The sequence below is a fragment of the Diadema setosum genome, chromosome 5 (genome assembly GCF_964275005.1).
Source record: "Diadema setosum chromosome 5, eeDiaSeto1, whole genome shotgun sequence".
In the NCBI taxonomy this organism is placed as follows: domain Eukaryota; kingdom Metazoa; phylum Echinodermata; class Echinoidea; order Diadematoida; family Diadematidae; genus Diadema; species Diadema setosum.
Genome location: NC_092689.1, coordinates 42,490,232 through 42,505,655, shown reverse-complemented (window position 1 = coordinate 42,505,655; position 15,424 = coordinate 42,490,232). Strand labels below are relative to the sequence as shown.

At 37.8% G+C, this 15,424-nt stretch overlaps 1 protein-coding gene across 1 annotated transcript; it reads right to left on the bottom strand.

Moving 5' to 3' along the window:
* Positions 1–2,872: 2,872 nt before the first annotated feature.
* Positions 2,873–15,126, bottom strand: LOC140228313 (acyl-CoA (8-3)-desaturase-like). Its single transcript, XM_072308538.1, has 11 exons — positions 14,920–15,126; positions 9,835–9,975; positions 8,518–8,766; positions 7,802–7,861; positions 7,374–7,500; positions 6,443–6,519; positions 5,605–5,702; positions 5,052–5,151; positions 4,643–4,722; positions 4,149–4,274; positions 2,873–2,945 (listed from the first exon to the last, which is right to left on the bottom strand). Exons 1-11 carry the CDS (start codon positions 15,124–15,126, stop codon positions 2,873–2,875), a joined length of 1,338 nt encoding a protein of 445 aa, XP_072164639.1.
* Between the last annotated feature and the right edge of the window lie 298 nt (positions 15,127–15,424).

Sequence of the window (15,424 nt, the reverse complement as noted above, 5' to 3'; positions counted from 1 at the left end):
GAAGTGATATCGATTGTAAGAACTTAATGCAAATTAAAATAGATGAGGTACCCTGATGTCTAATTTCACAAGTCTGGCATGTGACAACCTGTAAAATCTTCACTAAAAGTTCCTCTTCAGATATGAGTTAATTAAGTATATCCTTCATATCAAATTATTCCAGGATTGTAGTGATGTAGCGATGGCGAGCGGGTAAGAGGGAGGGTGAATAGTTCAGTGAATTACTGCTTTGAAAAAAAAAAAACTTTTATCTTTTTTAAGCAGTAATCAGTACTTTAGAAATTAAATATTAGAGATTTAGAAATTAAGAAATGTAATATAATTACATTTCTTTGTCGAAACTGATGAGAAAGTTGTGATGCCATGGACATCATCGAATGTTTAATTTGCATATATGATTGGATCGATATCAATGTCAATATTCCATAATTTTCTGACTTATATTCTGATTTTATTGGAACTTATTTGTTCTTTTCTTTTCATTCTACCCATTACATACATTTTGAACATCAACTGACTTTTTCATTTTAAGATTACAAAATGCTCATATTGCAATAACAGGGCATCATAAAAACATCTGTGTGAGATAGATTTAAATTATGTTTTGTTTTTGTTTTTCAATACAGACTTAACCCTCTGTGTGCGACATTAATAACTTACCTGTCCATAGGTTTGTGTGTGGAATTTGTGCACATTTGACCTCATTCAGTGTCACTGGCACTGAAGGGGTTAATCAAAGGATGGCGCCAACGTAATCAAACAAAAAAGTACGATGATCTCATTACATGTTTATTTCGGCAAAGCGACTTTCAGTGGGTACAATGAGGAAGGAAAATGCGTACTGACGTTTGTAGGAAAAATACAAAATGATACACATTTTCGGACGATATCCATCCATATCAATCCACTGCCACTGATAAAATAAAGTCCCATTGTTTAGATGTAAAGCAGGTCACATTAATTCTAGTTCCCTTAAATTGTGGGTCTCAAAAAGCGCGCGTGATAATGATCTAAACATCATCATGTCGAAATGTCGAAATATGTCAAACTATTCTAATCAAGGAGCATCGGTAATGATATTTCTAGTAATCCAAACTAAAACATATACACAAGTTTTGTCACAATAATCAAACCCTTGCCCTCCACCTAACAAAGCATAGTATCATAACCATTTAATGTAAAACAGATTACTGTCAACATAAGTAGACCTAAAATTTCAAACCAGCACTACTCTAAATCTTTGAACATATATACACAGACCACAATGGTCATTCTACTGTTTATATTTTTCTAAGATTTATAATGTCTGTTTTATTTTAAGTGCTGTCTGGGGCAAATTATTTGTATAGGGCCCCATTTTTCCCTCTCTTCTTTCTTTCTATAAACCAACAACAACAACATTCTACCACATACATGCCCTGCTCAGTTTTCTTCAAATACCGATCAGACACATTGCAGTGTCGGTACACTCTGTAATAATAAAAAGGTAGCCTTCATTTAGGCCCACTCAGAATTGTCATTCGAAAAGAATACAACTATGTTTCTATCCTATAGTGCATTAACCAATTACCGCATTTATCATCAATTGCTGACTGAGCCGATGACATTTATACCAATGTGTTCACTTTCGACGAAGTATTCAGTCATTGTAATACAAAATAAATTTATTCTTACAAGGACTCTCGACATTGAAATTATATGCAGCAAATGGAAAGTTACAAATGGAGAAAAATGTTCGAAATATAAAAATGCAGAGGAGAAAAGGCGACAGACCAGCTCATCTGAAACAAAATGTCTCTAGGTATAAAATTAAATTTCGTTGGGTCTATCCTTTACTGCGGCAGCAACATGCTTCAGGCTCGTTGCTCCTGGGCATTCAAATTACATGTTCCTTCTGAATTGGTCAACTTTATGCCACTCCAGGGCTACAGTATGTTTAGAAGTAGACACACACTCGTCACCGGGCCCTAAATGTGCACGTTTCACGGTCAGACGATGGTTGCATTATATTCATTATCAGCATATTCAAAATGGTGCAGCACGAAGGTTAGAGCCAATATTTCAAAACATAAAATATAAAGGAAAGGTACAAACCACACTGATTAGTGGCTTTAAAGCAATGTAACAATTTTCCTGATGGTGAAAACTGATGAATGGTGACGTCTTGCATGAGTTTCCAAGTATACGTATGTACGTCAACGTAATTAGGTGCGACTGCAGCCTTTCCGACTAAACTGGAGAATAACATCTGTAAAACAAGATGATCAAGCGAATACTTCCTATGCAATACATTCAGAAATAGACAATCAAAAGAGAAGGCGGATTGAAGGACGTGGAAAATCCAAAAGAAGAAATATTTATCAATTAAGAATGACATTGTTTTGTTCAAGTCTTATGCCGAGGACGTTTACGCATTTATTTCATCGTAAACTCACAATCAGTATCAAGGAGCTCAAGCGGAACGACACAAAAGAGTTTTGCTTTCAATACTATTAGAAGATGGGATGCTTCATTCGTTGCTGTAACACAGATACTTATAATAGGAGTCGGATTTTGATCAGTCCACTCCACGAGAAAACAGTAGATCGTGTGAAAACTAGAGACTGTAATAGCGATTGTGATTTCTCTTGCACAGGCGAAGTATGGGGGCGCCCTTCAAGGTATTAAGTGTGACATGGTATCAAAAAAATTTTGAAGACACACACAAATACTTTCTTAAACTCGAAGTAGCGTGACGTCTTCAAGACTTAAGTCGTTACAATTTTAATGCACCTAATGATTTGGCACGTATGGATCAAATTGAAAATTTGAGTGAAAAGTTTCAATCATTCATTTGAGAGGGATGATAAAAAGGCCAGTCTGTGCAGCTACATCAGTGGATGTCACCGCTAGCGTCCATAGCATGGTACAAGTCATACCAGAGGTTCCCCGACTTTTTCAGCGACCTGTGGACCGAAATGCAAAGAGATATATAGATATCAATTAAATGGAAATGCTAACTGAATGACTAAACGGTGATTGGAAATGAAAAAAAAAAAAACCAAACATGCATGTGAACATGCATGTGTGAAATGAAATGAAATGGTGGTGTCAGAAGGTGAAACACAGTCGCCTGTTTAGAGTTTTGGGAGAGTTTTTTTTTTTTTTTTTTCTCCTCTCACAGATAAGACAGAGTATGGTAAGCGATCTGTCTCATCATGATCACCAGCTGTATTTCATAACATTTTGAAATGTCATAGAAACAAAGATGGTACTCATTTGGAAACCCCTTTCGCCCCATTTTTAAGACTGAAAAAAAAAAAGAATTATCCTGCTGCAAGTGTCATATAAGAGGAAAGTCCATTTTCACAAATACCATCAATAAAATGAAGAGGAACTTCAAGATATTACATGAGCAAGAATTTTTCTCTATTCGTTGGGTTCCTTTGGACCACGAGTGTCGTCGGAAAGAAATAAGAGTTGAGCTTTTATGATTCCATCTCTCTTTCCAGAATACTATTATTTACTATTATTTATACCATGTGAGGACTACTGCTTTGCCAATCTTCTTACAGTGCACTCCCGTTGTAACGAACATAGCTATAACGAATATCTCATTACAACGAAGTAAAATTCAAGTCCCGAAATTAATGTCCAGATATTTTCATATGTGTATACTTAATTTTTCGGCTATAGCAAAATTTATTTAAAGGGGATGGCTAGTAACTGATCAGAGGGAATCGGTGGGAATGCTGGGTGATGATTGTTTCAATTCTTGTGGGATTCATTTAAGAGTACATTATATCTATTGTTGTGTGAAAATTATTTGCTTCAGAACGGTCTTATACTAAAGTAATGTGCAGTTTAATGCCCGTCACTGTACAGGCATGATAACCTGAAAACATTAATCTGCACATTACTTGAATATGAGACCATTCTGGATCAAATGATTTTCACACAACGATAGATATAAATAGTACTCTTATATGAATCTCACAAGGATTGGAACAATCATTCCCCAGCATTCCCACTGATTCCCACTGATCAGCCATCCCCTTTAAAGGAAGAAAATTGCTGGTCCAGAGGACTTCGTTATAACGCGAGTGGCCTGTATTACAATCATGACGGTGTTAAGTACATCTTCTCAGGTGAGAAGGTGTATTACTTACCTTAGTATATCTGCTAAAGCAGTCCAGAATGGCTTCTTGATGTATGGAATGCCATGCTTCTTACACAGAGACTCCACGTGAGGTTGAATTTTGTGAAGATTGTGTCTCGGCATAGTGGGAAATAAGCTGGAATGGACAGGGAAATACGATCTTTCATTTTTATCTGATTGATACAGGAAAATGGGTCTTCAGTGGATTGATTGATTGGTCAAAACGACCAGGTTGGGTTAACATGTTACTTACCCTCAATCCTACCTTCCTCGCTAGCCACCTATTTAACTGGCAGATTTTAAAATTCCGCTATTCTGTAATCACTTTTACTAACAGAATGTTATAGACGAGTGTGCTCTTGATGAAATGAATAAATATAATATGTAATGTGCAGTGATATACGGAAATGAAGAGACATCTTAAAGAGATACAGAAACAAAGATAGGGAAAAACAAGGACAGAGACAGAAACATGTGCTTAAAGTTCTGAAAGATAATACTTACTGATGCTCAACTTGGTAGTTAAGATGCCCAGTAAACCAATCGATGAATAGGGATGAGTTCAAATTACAGGTTGCGTGCATCTACAGAGAAGATTATGACAAACGAAACAATAGTCACAGTAAAAAGAAAGCTGAATACACTGTGTACATGAGTCACCGCTTGAATATTCACGGGGTCCTGAAATTAAGAAACAATTCTGGAGGGTTCATTGTAAATCTTTGAAATCTTCGAAAGGACGCAAAGTCCACAACTGTCAACTATCACTGTAGAAAGAATCTTCAGCTTTCACCGGCATATTTTTTTGGTAGTTTTCCTTATATTATTCTTTGTCCTTTATCGAGAGGATTGGGGGGGGGGGGGGTTACATTCATGAAGACATCCAGTGGGGGGGGGGGGGTTCTTGGCTCACCTGAAGACGGACCCAGTGCCTGCTGTCATCGTCGTGTTCGACAGCCATCGGAATGTGATTCGCCTGACTCACCCATACGAACCATGTGCTCTGAATTACTCTGGGAAAGAAAGAAGCAAAAACACTAAAATAGCTCGTATCATCACCACATCATGCAGCCCATCCTTTTGAAAGCTGTTGATTTCAGCAGAGGTCAGTCATGAATAACTACTTTTAAGAGGAATGAAGATCATGATCGCAATCATGGTTGATTCAGCTAGGCTTCATCAGACATTAGTTTCAAACAATTTTGTATTGATTGAATGAGAAGGGTTATTAATCGGTAGATTCTAAGTTAAAGATAGTTCCTACTTATGTACTCGGACAAACTGAAAACAAGAAAGAAGAAAGCAAAATTAATTGTCAGCATACGTGATGTCGATATGAAGACCTAGTGATCGAAGTATATCATGAACTTCTCTGTTTCAATAAAACAAGATTTGGTGGAGAAAAGAAAACAAGAACAAAATCAAAATGTAAATGATCATTTTCGTATCCAAATGACATCACCTACCTCGAAAGTTCAAGGAGGAGAAATGAGCCAATGAATCCCAGATAAGGGTTGTACAAGTAGAACAGGCGAACAAAGAACAAAACCATGAACGTCAATTCCTGCATGTGGTAGGAAAAATATGCAAACATGAACATTTGCTCATTATCAGCGTTATACTATTACAGCGGATAACGATCGAATAAAGAACACTCACGTAGACTGACAATGCATTTCCCCGTTTATAGGTTGCTGTGAATTCTCTCACTGAGTGGCAAATCCATCGAATTTGATTATCTTGATGGGACGGTAAAAACTTAGTTGGTGTACAAAGTGTACAGTATTATTATCATAACATTAGTAATTTTGCGATGTGGGTTTCATCCACTGATGACCATCATACGAAGCATGGTGCCCAGGATGATACTGTACCGATGATTATTACAGTAGTAACCGTGATTACAGTGGTAGTATCAGCAGTAACGGTATATAAGTATAGTGATGACAATAATGATGATGATAGTAATAATGATAGTAGTGCTGACATAGTCTTTAAATGATTACACATTAGTTTTAGCACACCACCATGGTAGCCCTTTTTAAGCCTGAGTTACGAGTGAAAAAATTGATAAAACACCTTGACAACCTTACACACGGGGCCGCAGCGATCGAATCAAGTCATCTCTCGAATAAGAGTCTCTCACACTCTCCACTGTTCCGCTTTATTCTGTTCCGTCACACCGTGTTGTATCGTGTGCAAACCACATCATGTTCGCTTGGCAGTTCTTACAATTTTGCAATTTCGACCAGTTACCTTACTGTAAAAAAAAAAAAATGACATTTTACTTCAGAAACCTCTTACCAGCCACTCCTTGCGTTTGATGACGTACCGGAAAAACTCGAACGTGTAGTAGAGCGGAATCAGGAATACCGGCAAAACTGAAAGATAAGTCATTGCATGTAAGGATAAAGTCAAGTACATTGTATTGAGTAGATGACCAAGAACATTAAGAAAGCTGAGACACTTCTACCATTTACTAACCTGTTGGAGATCATTCCATACTCATTGTAGTGTGATGCTTTCAAAGGGAAACTGACACAAGATTCAAGAGGGCGCTGTTGCATATACGGCACTGAACCCACGCATACGATTCCTGGGCCCCATTTCATAAAACTTGTTTATCAATAAGAAGTTATGATAGTTGTTAAGCTACTGAAATTCTTTCATCTGGCTGAAATCAAATTTGTCACAGAAATATGGTATTTGTTACTGATAACAAGTTTTATGAAACAGAACCCTAATTCGTTGTTGCTCCTGTCTTATTCTGCATGTTGCATACGGATCCTTCAAAGACAAAGTTTGCTTGATGACGGAACTTTGGTATAGCTACTATGATTGACGGGTTGCTAGCTTTACATCGTCGATCTTCGTAATGAAGATGGCGGTAATCGTCACGCCATCCACCTGCATCGTCTTGAATCGTAGGTTCGTGAGCCTATATTATGATTCTACTTTATTGGTTGTATTTCATTGATGCCCAAAAAAATTCATGAAAATCAAACTGTGGAAAACGCAGAGCGTGATAACGGCTCTTGATAGCAGGTGTATAATGCATGTACTTGAGATGGCTGAAATTTAACATTCTTGCGTAGGTGAGATAAGCAACGTGATGGACCATACAAAGAGCTACGCGTAACCACTGTGCATGGTTACGCAAAATGAACATAACATAGCAGAGCCTACATCGAGATTGCCGGGCTCACAAAGTGAGGAGGTGATGGTACTGACTCACGGAAAGGGAAATACTTGTGTTGGTATTGGTATGGCATGAATCCTTTCTTTGACTCCGCCACTTCCCTGGGAATCGTCTCACCGAGCAAGAAGAATATCTCCATCTTGATATCAGGGTCCTTGTTGATCTACGAAGCAATGACCACGATACCAAGAACAACGATGATCATTATGCAGAGTCCATCATTACGCCAATCATTATTATCATAATCCCTATCGTTATTGCTATCATGTCTACATTCACTTTGCCAGCCTTAATCTTAAGTCTTTTTCACAGCTCCTGTATAACATACCATTTCCAGTAACTCCTTCACACACACGTAACATGCTGGACGTTCAAGAGATAACATTTCTTGGCCTAGTCTGAAGTATGAAGAATAAAGTGTTGTCAGTGACATTCTCCGAGAGGAAAAGAAGTAGGACACTTACCACGTTGGGCTTTGCGTGGTGCTGGTAATGGCGATATTTCCACCATGACGCAGGAGCGCCCTGTATGTGAGCGTAATACGAGGTATTGAAAGTAAAAGTGATCATTAACCTCTTCTCAGGGTAATTGAGTAAAAAATTAAAATGAAGTCCTCGCAGAGCTAATGGTAATAGTCAAAGTGTTATGATAATTTCCCTAGAAACTGAAATTATAAGCAGATGATAAGAATAATTCACCCACACGACTGTTACTTCTACGAGCACATAAATTATCTATACAGACAAATAATATCGTGATAATTGTGGGAATTTAGGATCGGAATTCATGATAATATTCCCGCTTTCAAAATTCCGGTCCCTTTAATGCTTCAGAGTGGGTGAGAGTTTCGCTCATGGGTTGAATGTCATTTTTTTTTTTAAATTGCAAACTGTCATCATGCCATGCACCAAGATATGGCTTGACCAAAGACATATTGCCTGCATAAGAAACATACGATTAGTCTGAAATGATTTGAAACGTTTGATTTGAAATGATTGAAACGTTTGATTTGCATTTGTATTTGATTTGTATTTGATTACTGAAACTGCACCGGTTGTTCGAGAACCCTGCTATTATCTAAATAATAAATCAGTTATTGGATCGTTGTTGATATCCAATAAAATGGTATTTGCATGCCCGTGAGTAACGACATCTCCTGCATGTCCTGGCTGCTGCTAACCTGGATTCCGTTAAAAACAAGAATTTGTACGAAGTGGTTTAGCTTGCTGGATTTGAAGACGGACAGATGGCCGAAGTCGTGGTTGAGCCACGCCCCCTGTGTCTGGCTCGTCCCCATGAACAGCGCCGCCAAGAGAAACGTGAAGAAGTTGGCGCCAAAATATCGAATGGACGCATAAGCCATGATTTCTAACGCAACGATGTGGAGGAGTTGGAATGCGTAGAACCAGAAGCTGGGCTTGTACAGACCCTTGATATTGATGAAGGAGAGCAAAGTAAATGTATTACTATCAGATATTTTTGATGTTCTTTATTGAGATTGCAAAATTATCTTCTTCTTTTTTTACAGGAAATTACGAAATACCTTTGAAAAACATTCAATGGCATCTTGGTGGGCACAAACATCAATTTCACTCGTGATTTTTTAAAGAAAAAAAAAACGTAGGTGGCGTCAGAACTGACAATGATAAGAAGAGAAACTAGAAGGACCCAATTATTATCTGTTTTTGATATTCTTCGCAGGCTATTTCTATTATTGACTATAGTAACTTGTAAGCGTTATTGTAAGTCGGTACTGTTTATGCCTGTATAATATCTGCATCATAATGTACCACGTATTAAATGCTCTAACTGTACAGAGATTTAAAAAAGGCATATTTTATTGGCAAATTGTTTGTGTGTGTTTTTCTTTTTTCGAGTGATTCACGCCTTACAAGCTCCGCTTTTTAGTAGATAACACTTTTCCATTGCTATGTTATAATTTTTGTCACCAGTGCAAAGTATATATTGTGGTTTTTCATTATGTAATAACTCGTACTAAATTGTTAAACAATATGAACTGTCAAAATGTTTACTTTCTATTAGGTATTACTTTTGTTCGATGGAAATCGAGTACGCTTGAATTTTTGTATAAACCCTCACATGGACAGCGGCTAAGGTGATGTACATAATACGGAAACTTATCGTTGTGCCCTTCAGCACCAGGGTCACAATACACCGATCCGTGCACATTTTAATCATACAATATAAACTGCCAATTATCGATTAGGTAATATAAGAGATAAAGACCTCTAACATGTCTAAGATTTCTTAGTTTAAGGGGGGTATCTTCTTCTTTTTCTTTCTTCCATTACAACGATTATTCTATCCCCCCCCCCCCATGTTAGCCACTAAGTTATTCTTTGCTATCATTTGACTTTGTTCAAATTTATCATCGTTACTAGTATCCAAGTTTTCTTCTTTTGGCAAGAGTTGGAGACGTGGAGACATGGAGAAATATCTATACGTATGAATAGATGTATCTGATCTATTATTTTACCATTCTCTTTGAGAGTTCCCGAAGTTCTGTGAAGTCCTCTGCCAGCTGGGACGGCTCGTAGACGTCCAGGCGTCCGATGCGATACGTCTTGAGGTACTTGCTGACAAGACGGCGATCACGATGAAAGGCCCCGAAAGCGTCCTACGAGAAAAAGACCTCATTGCAATGTACACTCTCTTATACAGATTGTAAAGAGACATGTTTGGTTTTACTAAACCACTTCATTGCTTAACCACTATAACATAACACCCCGTGAAACTAAGATACCAGCCTCAAGAACAGTAATAAACATAATTACATAAAGGAATGCAATGTAATTTAATATTCACGTATGCAAAATTAATGACCTCTGTACTATAAGACTAACGCAAGCAAATCTATATACTCTAAAGCCAGGGTTTTAATAGAAAACTGCTGAATTGACAATGTGACTTAAAGACCGCAATGTCAATAGGAAAGAGAACACTCGAGAGGAAATCGACGAACACAAAGACCATAATTAAACGCGCTATGCGGCAAAAACAGCCAACCGTCGAGCTGACAAATTGTTATCGCTTCCAACCAAGACATTGTCGTGACCACATTCTCCATCGGATTATGTTATTTACATACTCCTATAGCATTGATAATCATGTGTGATTCCTGTCTAGTGTGGCGCACTTTAGAACAATCGACCTTGAGATAAGTGAGATAAGTGTCAAGCACTGGCGTGATGTTATTTATTTAATAGTCATGATAGTGATTTCCGATTTATCCGGTGTTGTAAACGTGTGGCATGGAGCTTAAAGAGATGGTTCTCCGTCGAACGTGTTCAGGAGATCTGCTCATCCATAACTCCTGTTTTTCAATTGAAGTAGAAAGTGGAAGGAAATATTCAAATATTTATGCAACATCTTTCGATGCGGATGATTTCGGGACACGCATTTCGGATCTTCTGACTGATGCAGATTTTATACTGTCCCAAATTAAGCCAAGCTTTTGACACACGATTACGGAAATGTTCAGAAATCCTGTCCTGATAATGTAAACACTGGATCATCCGCCACAGTCGTATGACCACCGGTGGAGTTTCTCAGGTTTCTCTCGCGGGAAACTCGTGAGCGATGGCAAAATCTTCTTCTAGCCATTATGTTTCCTTTGTGTGTCCACCGGGCAAACTTCAAGATTCATCTTTCGTGTAGCCTTCTGGCGTGGTTCTGGTGTCATCATGTGACTTTCAAATCTGTTGGCATCGTATTCGCTTCGGTTGTTGATGGACTCTTGACCAAATCCGGGGTCAACTTCGCACGAAACTGAAATTCCATAATCGTATTGTTATCTTGTGTCAATATCGGGACAGTGTGGCGCCACCCCACGATGGCAGACTCGAAGGGAGCGGATGGAATGAGGTGTAGCTATTTTTTACAGCTTCCAGAGCAACTATAGTGTTATTTCTTTTTCCTGCTCCACAAAAATTTAGCACAAGAGACCCGTTTCACAGAATACACAGTGCATTAACTGCAACTTGTACTTGCAGCAATAGAAATTGCCACGGCAACAACTAAAATGCTCACATTGATTGCTTGTTGCCATTTGGTACTTCATGATGGCTGCAATTGTTGTAAGTTTCAGTTATTGCCGAGTGTTTAATGAAACAACTATACCTTCTTCATTGGTAGTAGATGGCTTAAAGTTTATACTATCATAGATGTGTGTGCTGGGAACGCAATAGATATTTAGCTTACTAGCAGAGGGCCGACAAATCAACTGTAACTGTCGTCTCTCTCTCTGAATAACATCTGCCATTCCAATCTGCGATCCGCTTGCACAAAAATCAATGGTGCAATGATATGGGTGATCCTGAACAAATGAATTTTCATCCCATTCCTGATCAACAGGCGCCAAGCGAATTGAAATGACCCAAAGTAAGTAGCTGTAAGTGACCAGAATAAAAAGCTGATGTGACCATTCACGGTCAATTACTTTCAGCTATGGCGGGTCAAAATATTCGACAAAAGGTTTTTCGTGCCACTATTTTGACGGAGGACAATCTGTAATGGTTATAATATAGATAATAAAATATTTGGTGTTATCCTCGACACAGTACCCTGGAGCCAGAATTCAGAATCAAGGGGTCAATCTTCTTTCATTATTACTCGGTCTTATTGAAATCACTTCGCTCAGATCAAGTACCAGATAAGTCTCCTGCAATGTTTTCTATTAAACAAAAAAAAAAAATCTTTCTGATAGTTTTGATGTTGGTTTTCATTTAACTTTAAATTTCATGTTCCTTTAAAGGCTATTAGAAGCAACTACCAACATTGTGGCTTGATTTCACTCCGTATATTGAAATTAAGTTAGACTCAGAGTTACGATGAATTCATTTTACGGTTCACTTGCCCTGATGCTTTAATTTTGGCAATACCTACAGCCAAGCGCAATTTTTGCCAAAATTGTTATTTAAACAGCTAAAGAGAATTCTGAACCTCGTGGCTCATGAGATAGACGAGAAGCGTCGAGAGTAGATTTGTGTGTGAGAGTAAAAGAGAGAGGAGGTGGGGTTGGGTGGAGAGGGAGAGAGAGCGCACTAATGAGAGGATACTATATGGATGTGCACATGCTAAGTATTACGTAATATTAAGTATATGTAAACGATCTGGAGGGGAATCCGGAGTTTAAATTGCCATAAATCAGATTGCAGTGTAATATCTTTCTCTCGTTTCGCAATGTTTCGTTGGAGAAATAACATCTTAATGTAATGAATGGCGTACTGAACATTCTGGATTTATGGAGTATAATAATATTATGGTAATCCATTCAGAGGTATATCAGAGTCATTCCGTAAATGTGTGTTTTTCTAACGTAGTGACCTTTGTAATAAATATTGATCAATGTATACTGTGCGCCTATTTGATATTGAAAAATAAAAGACAATCGTGTATCTTTCACGTCTCCTACAATGCATCGTGGATTTCGACATTTTTGTGTGTCTTTTTTAGTCACTCAGTCTAATCAATTGACTGTAAAACTACTCAGTATATACGATAATTAGTGTTTTCCTTACAGCAATAATGAAAATGCAATTGTCTCTACTACAGGAACACTCCTATTCCTGTATTCTGTTTGATTCAAACAAATAGGGAAACTGACCAAAACATATTATTATATCAAAAATGATTGAAAATGAGCAAAGAAAATGGGATTCCATCGGCATGGAACCCCATTACAACTGCACACTCACACACACATAAAATGCATATACAAGATATACATAATTATACAAGATACACTGCAAAAAGTCCGGTGTTAAATAGTGAACACCGAGCTGGTGTTAAATTTTCGGTGCTCATTTATGGTGTTAAATTAACACATACGGGTGTCATTTCCAAATTTTAAGCTGTTTTTTTGAAGAGTTTCTTAGTAACTGCACTTCTTGTTGATTTTTAATTTAAACAAGACTATCAAGAATTTTACATTAAAATACTAGAATTTTGAAAAAATGTAAAAATAAATTTGCACCAAAGTAACACCAGCTGGTGTGGTCCCTTATTGAAGCTGGACGGGTGTTAAACCATTGATATTAACACCAGCAAATATCAAATCAACACCATGTGGTGTCATTTTTTAATTAACATCAGTACAGTGTCAAAATAACACCAGGTACAGTGTCAAATTAACACCACGAAGTGTCAGGTAAACACTTTTCAACACCATCACAGTGCATTTTTAACACCTGTGGGTGTGGTCCTTTATTAAAGTTTGATCGGTGTTAGATTTAACACCCGTGGTGTTAAATCTAACACCGATGTTTTTACAGTGTACATGCTCACAGAAATCATGAAGTTCCATAAATCAAGACCCTCGTTTTAGTGCACATTCATTTGAATCTTATGATTAAAAGGAAATTTGCCTGTAAAAGATATAGTGGATTCAGTGACTGCAGAAATATTGGTAGTAGACCTACACATCAGTAACATTTTGGAAATTGGCTAATCGTTTCGAAAATCCACAGGCCGTCATCGCGGGATGGGAAGACTTCAAAGGGTGTGTACAGTTCTGGTTGAGGTGAGGATTTAGCATTTCACGTTTTGCGAGATATTCAGAAACCACTCTATAAGATGTCAAAGAGCATGCAATTCTAAGGGGTATCAAAAGTTTATTTGATGAAAATCGGTTTTGAAATGGCCGAGATATCCAAAAACAAGGGGAAACAAAGAGATCATAATAAAAGGCGTGGCCTGTCGCCTTTTATTATTATCATCACTTTTTTGGATATCTCAGCCATTTGAAAACCAATTTTCATCAAATAAACGTTGAATCCTTCTTAAAATTACATACTCTTTCATATTTCATAAGAGGTTTCTCATTATCTCACTTAGGGATGTTTAATACATGAATCCCCACCTCAACCAGTACTGTACAGTCCCTTCAACACTTCATGGTGTCAATGTAGGGCGACAATACATTACAAGACATGAAGATATGTCCACAAAAGTCATTCTTTATCAAAAGTACACATTCCTTCGACTTGTTGCTGATGTCTTAAGTGTGATAATGATTATCCCTGCCTTCTGCTTGTAAAAGAGCTAAGTCAAGTGGTCTTTCATTATGCTAGAAAAATGCAGAAAAATATTTTTTCTTTATACTACTATAGTTAATTTCTCTTTATATTTTCTTTAACATGTGTTTGTTCATTGTATCGTATCTATATTTTCCACAAAACATATCAATGAAAACAATTAGCGCACAGTCTGAAATCACTATTATCCTATTGATTCTGGTTGAGATGGGGATTCAGGTTTTACCATTTTGCGAGATGATTAGAAACTACTTAATATGTGAAATATGAAAGAGTTTTTGATGAAATTTGGTTTTGAAACGGCTGAGATATCCTTAAACAAAGTGGTTCCAATAAAAGATGGATCCCACTTTTCATTAGGATCACTTTGTTTTAGGCTTTGGATATCTCAGCCATTTCAAAACTGCTTTTCAGCTGATAAACTTTTAATTCCTCCTCTGCTCTTTCATATTTCATATTGCTAAGTGGTTTCTAATTATCTCGCAAGAAGTTAAAACCTGTATACCATCCCTTTGAGATTTCCTTACCGAAGCATCCTGGCCGGCGTAGTGGCTGATCACTCGTCGTCCACCTGGATGTTTGTTGCTCCACTTCGTGATGTCGTAGACCTCGCCGTCGATCACCAGCCACTTGTCGTCGGGCGTCGCGTGCTGCCGTACCTCGTCCCACGTGTAAATGACGTCGCCATCTGCCGCGGTCGATGACGGGCAATTCATCCTCTCGTCTTTGCACATTTTATTCTACAGGATTTCAAAATCAAGTTGATAATTCTGCAAAAAAGGAAAAAGCTTGAGTTTTAACTTTCGTCGCGAACTTATTTACTACCCACTCCCCCGCAAAGGCTATTTCTCCACGGGCAGAAAACACACATTGTGTAGGTTACTTTTTACAATACCATGCATTATAGACCTACTGTGAGAGCTGTTGACCGTACGCTAACAATAACGACGTAACCATGAAAATCACAAAGCATGAGGTGAACTGACCACCGTAAAACCAGGGAGGTGGTTCTCTTTTCCACCTCCCTGGTAA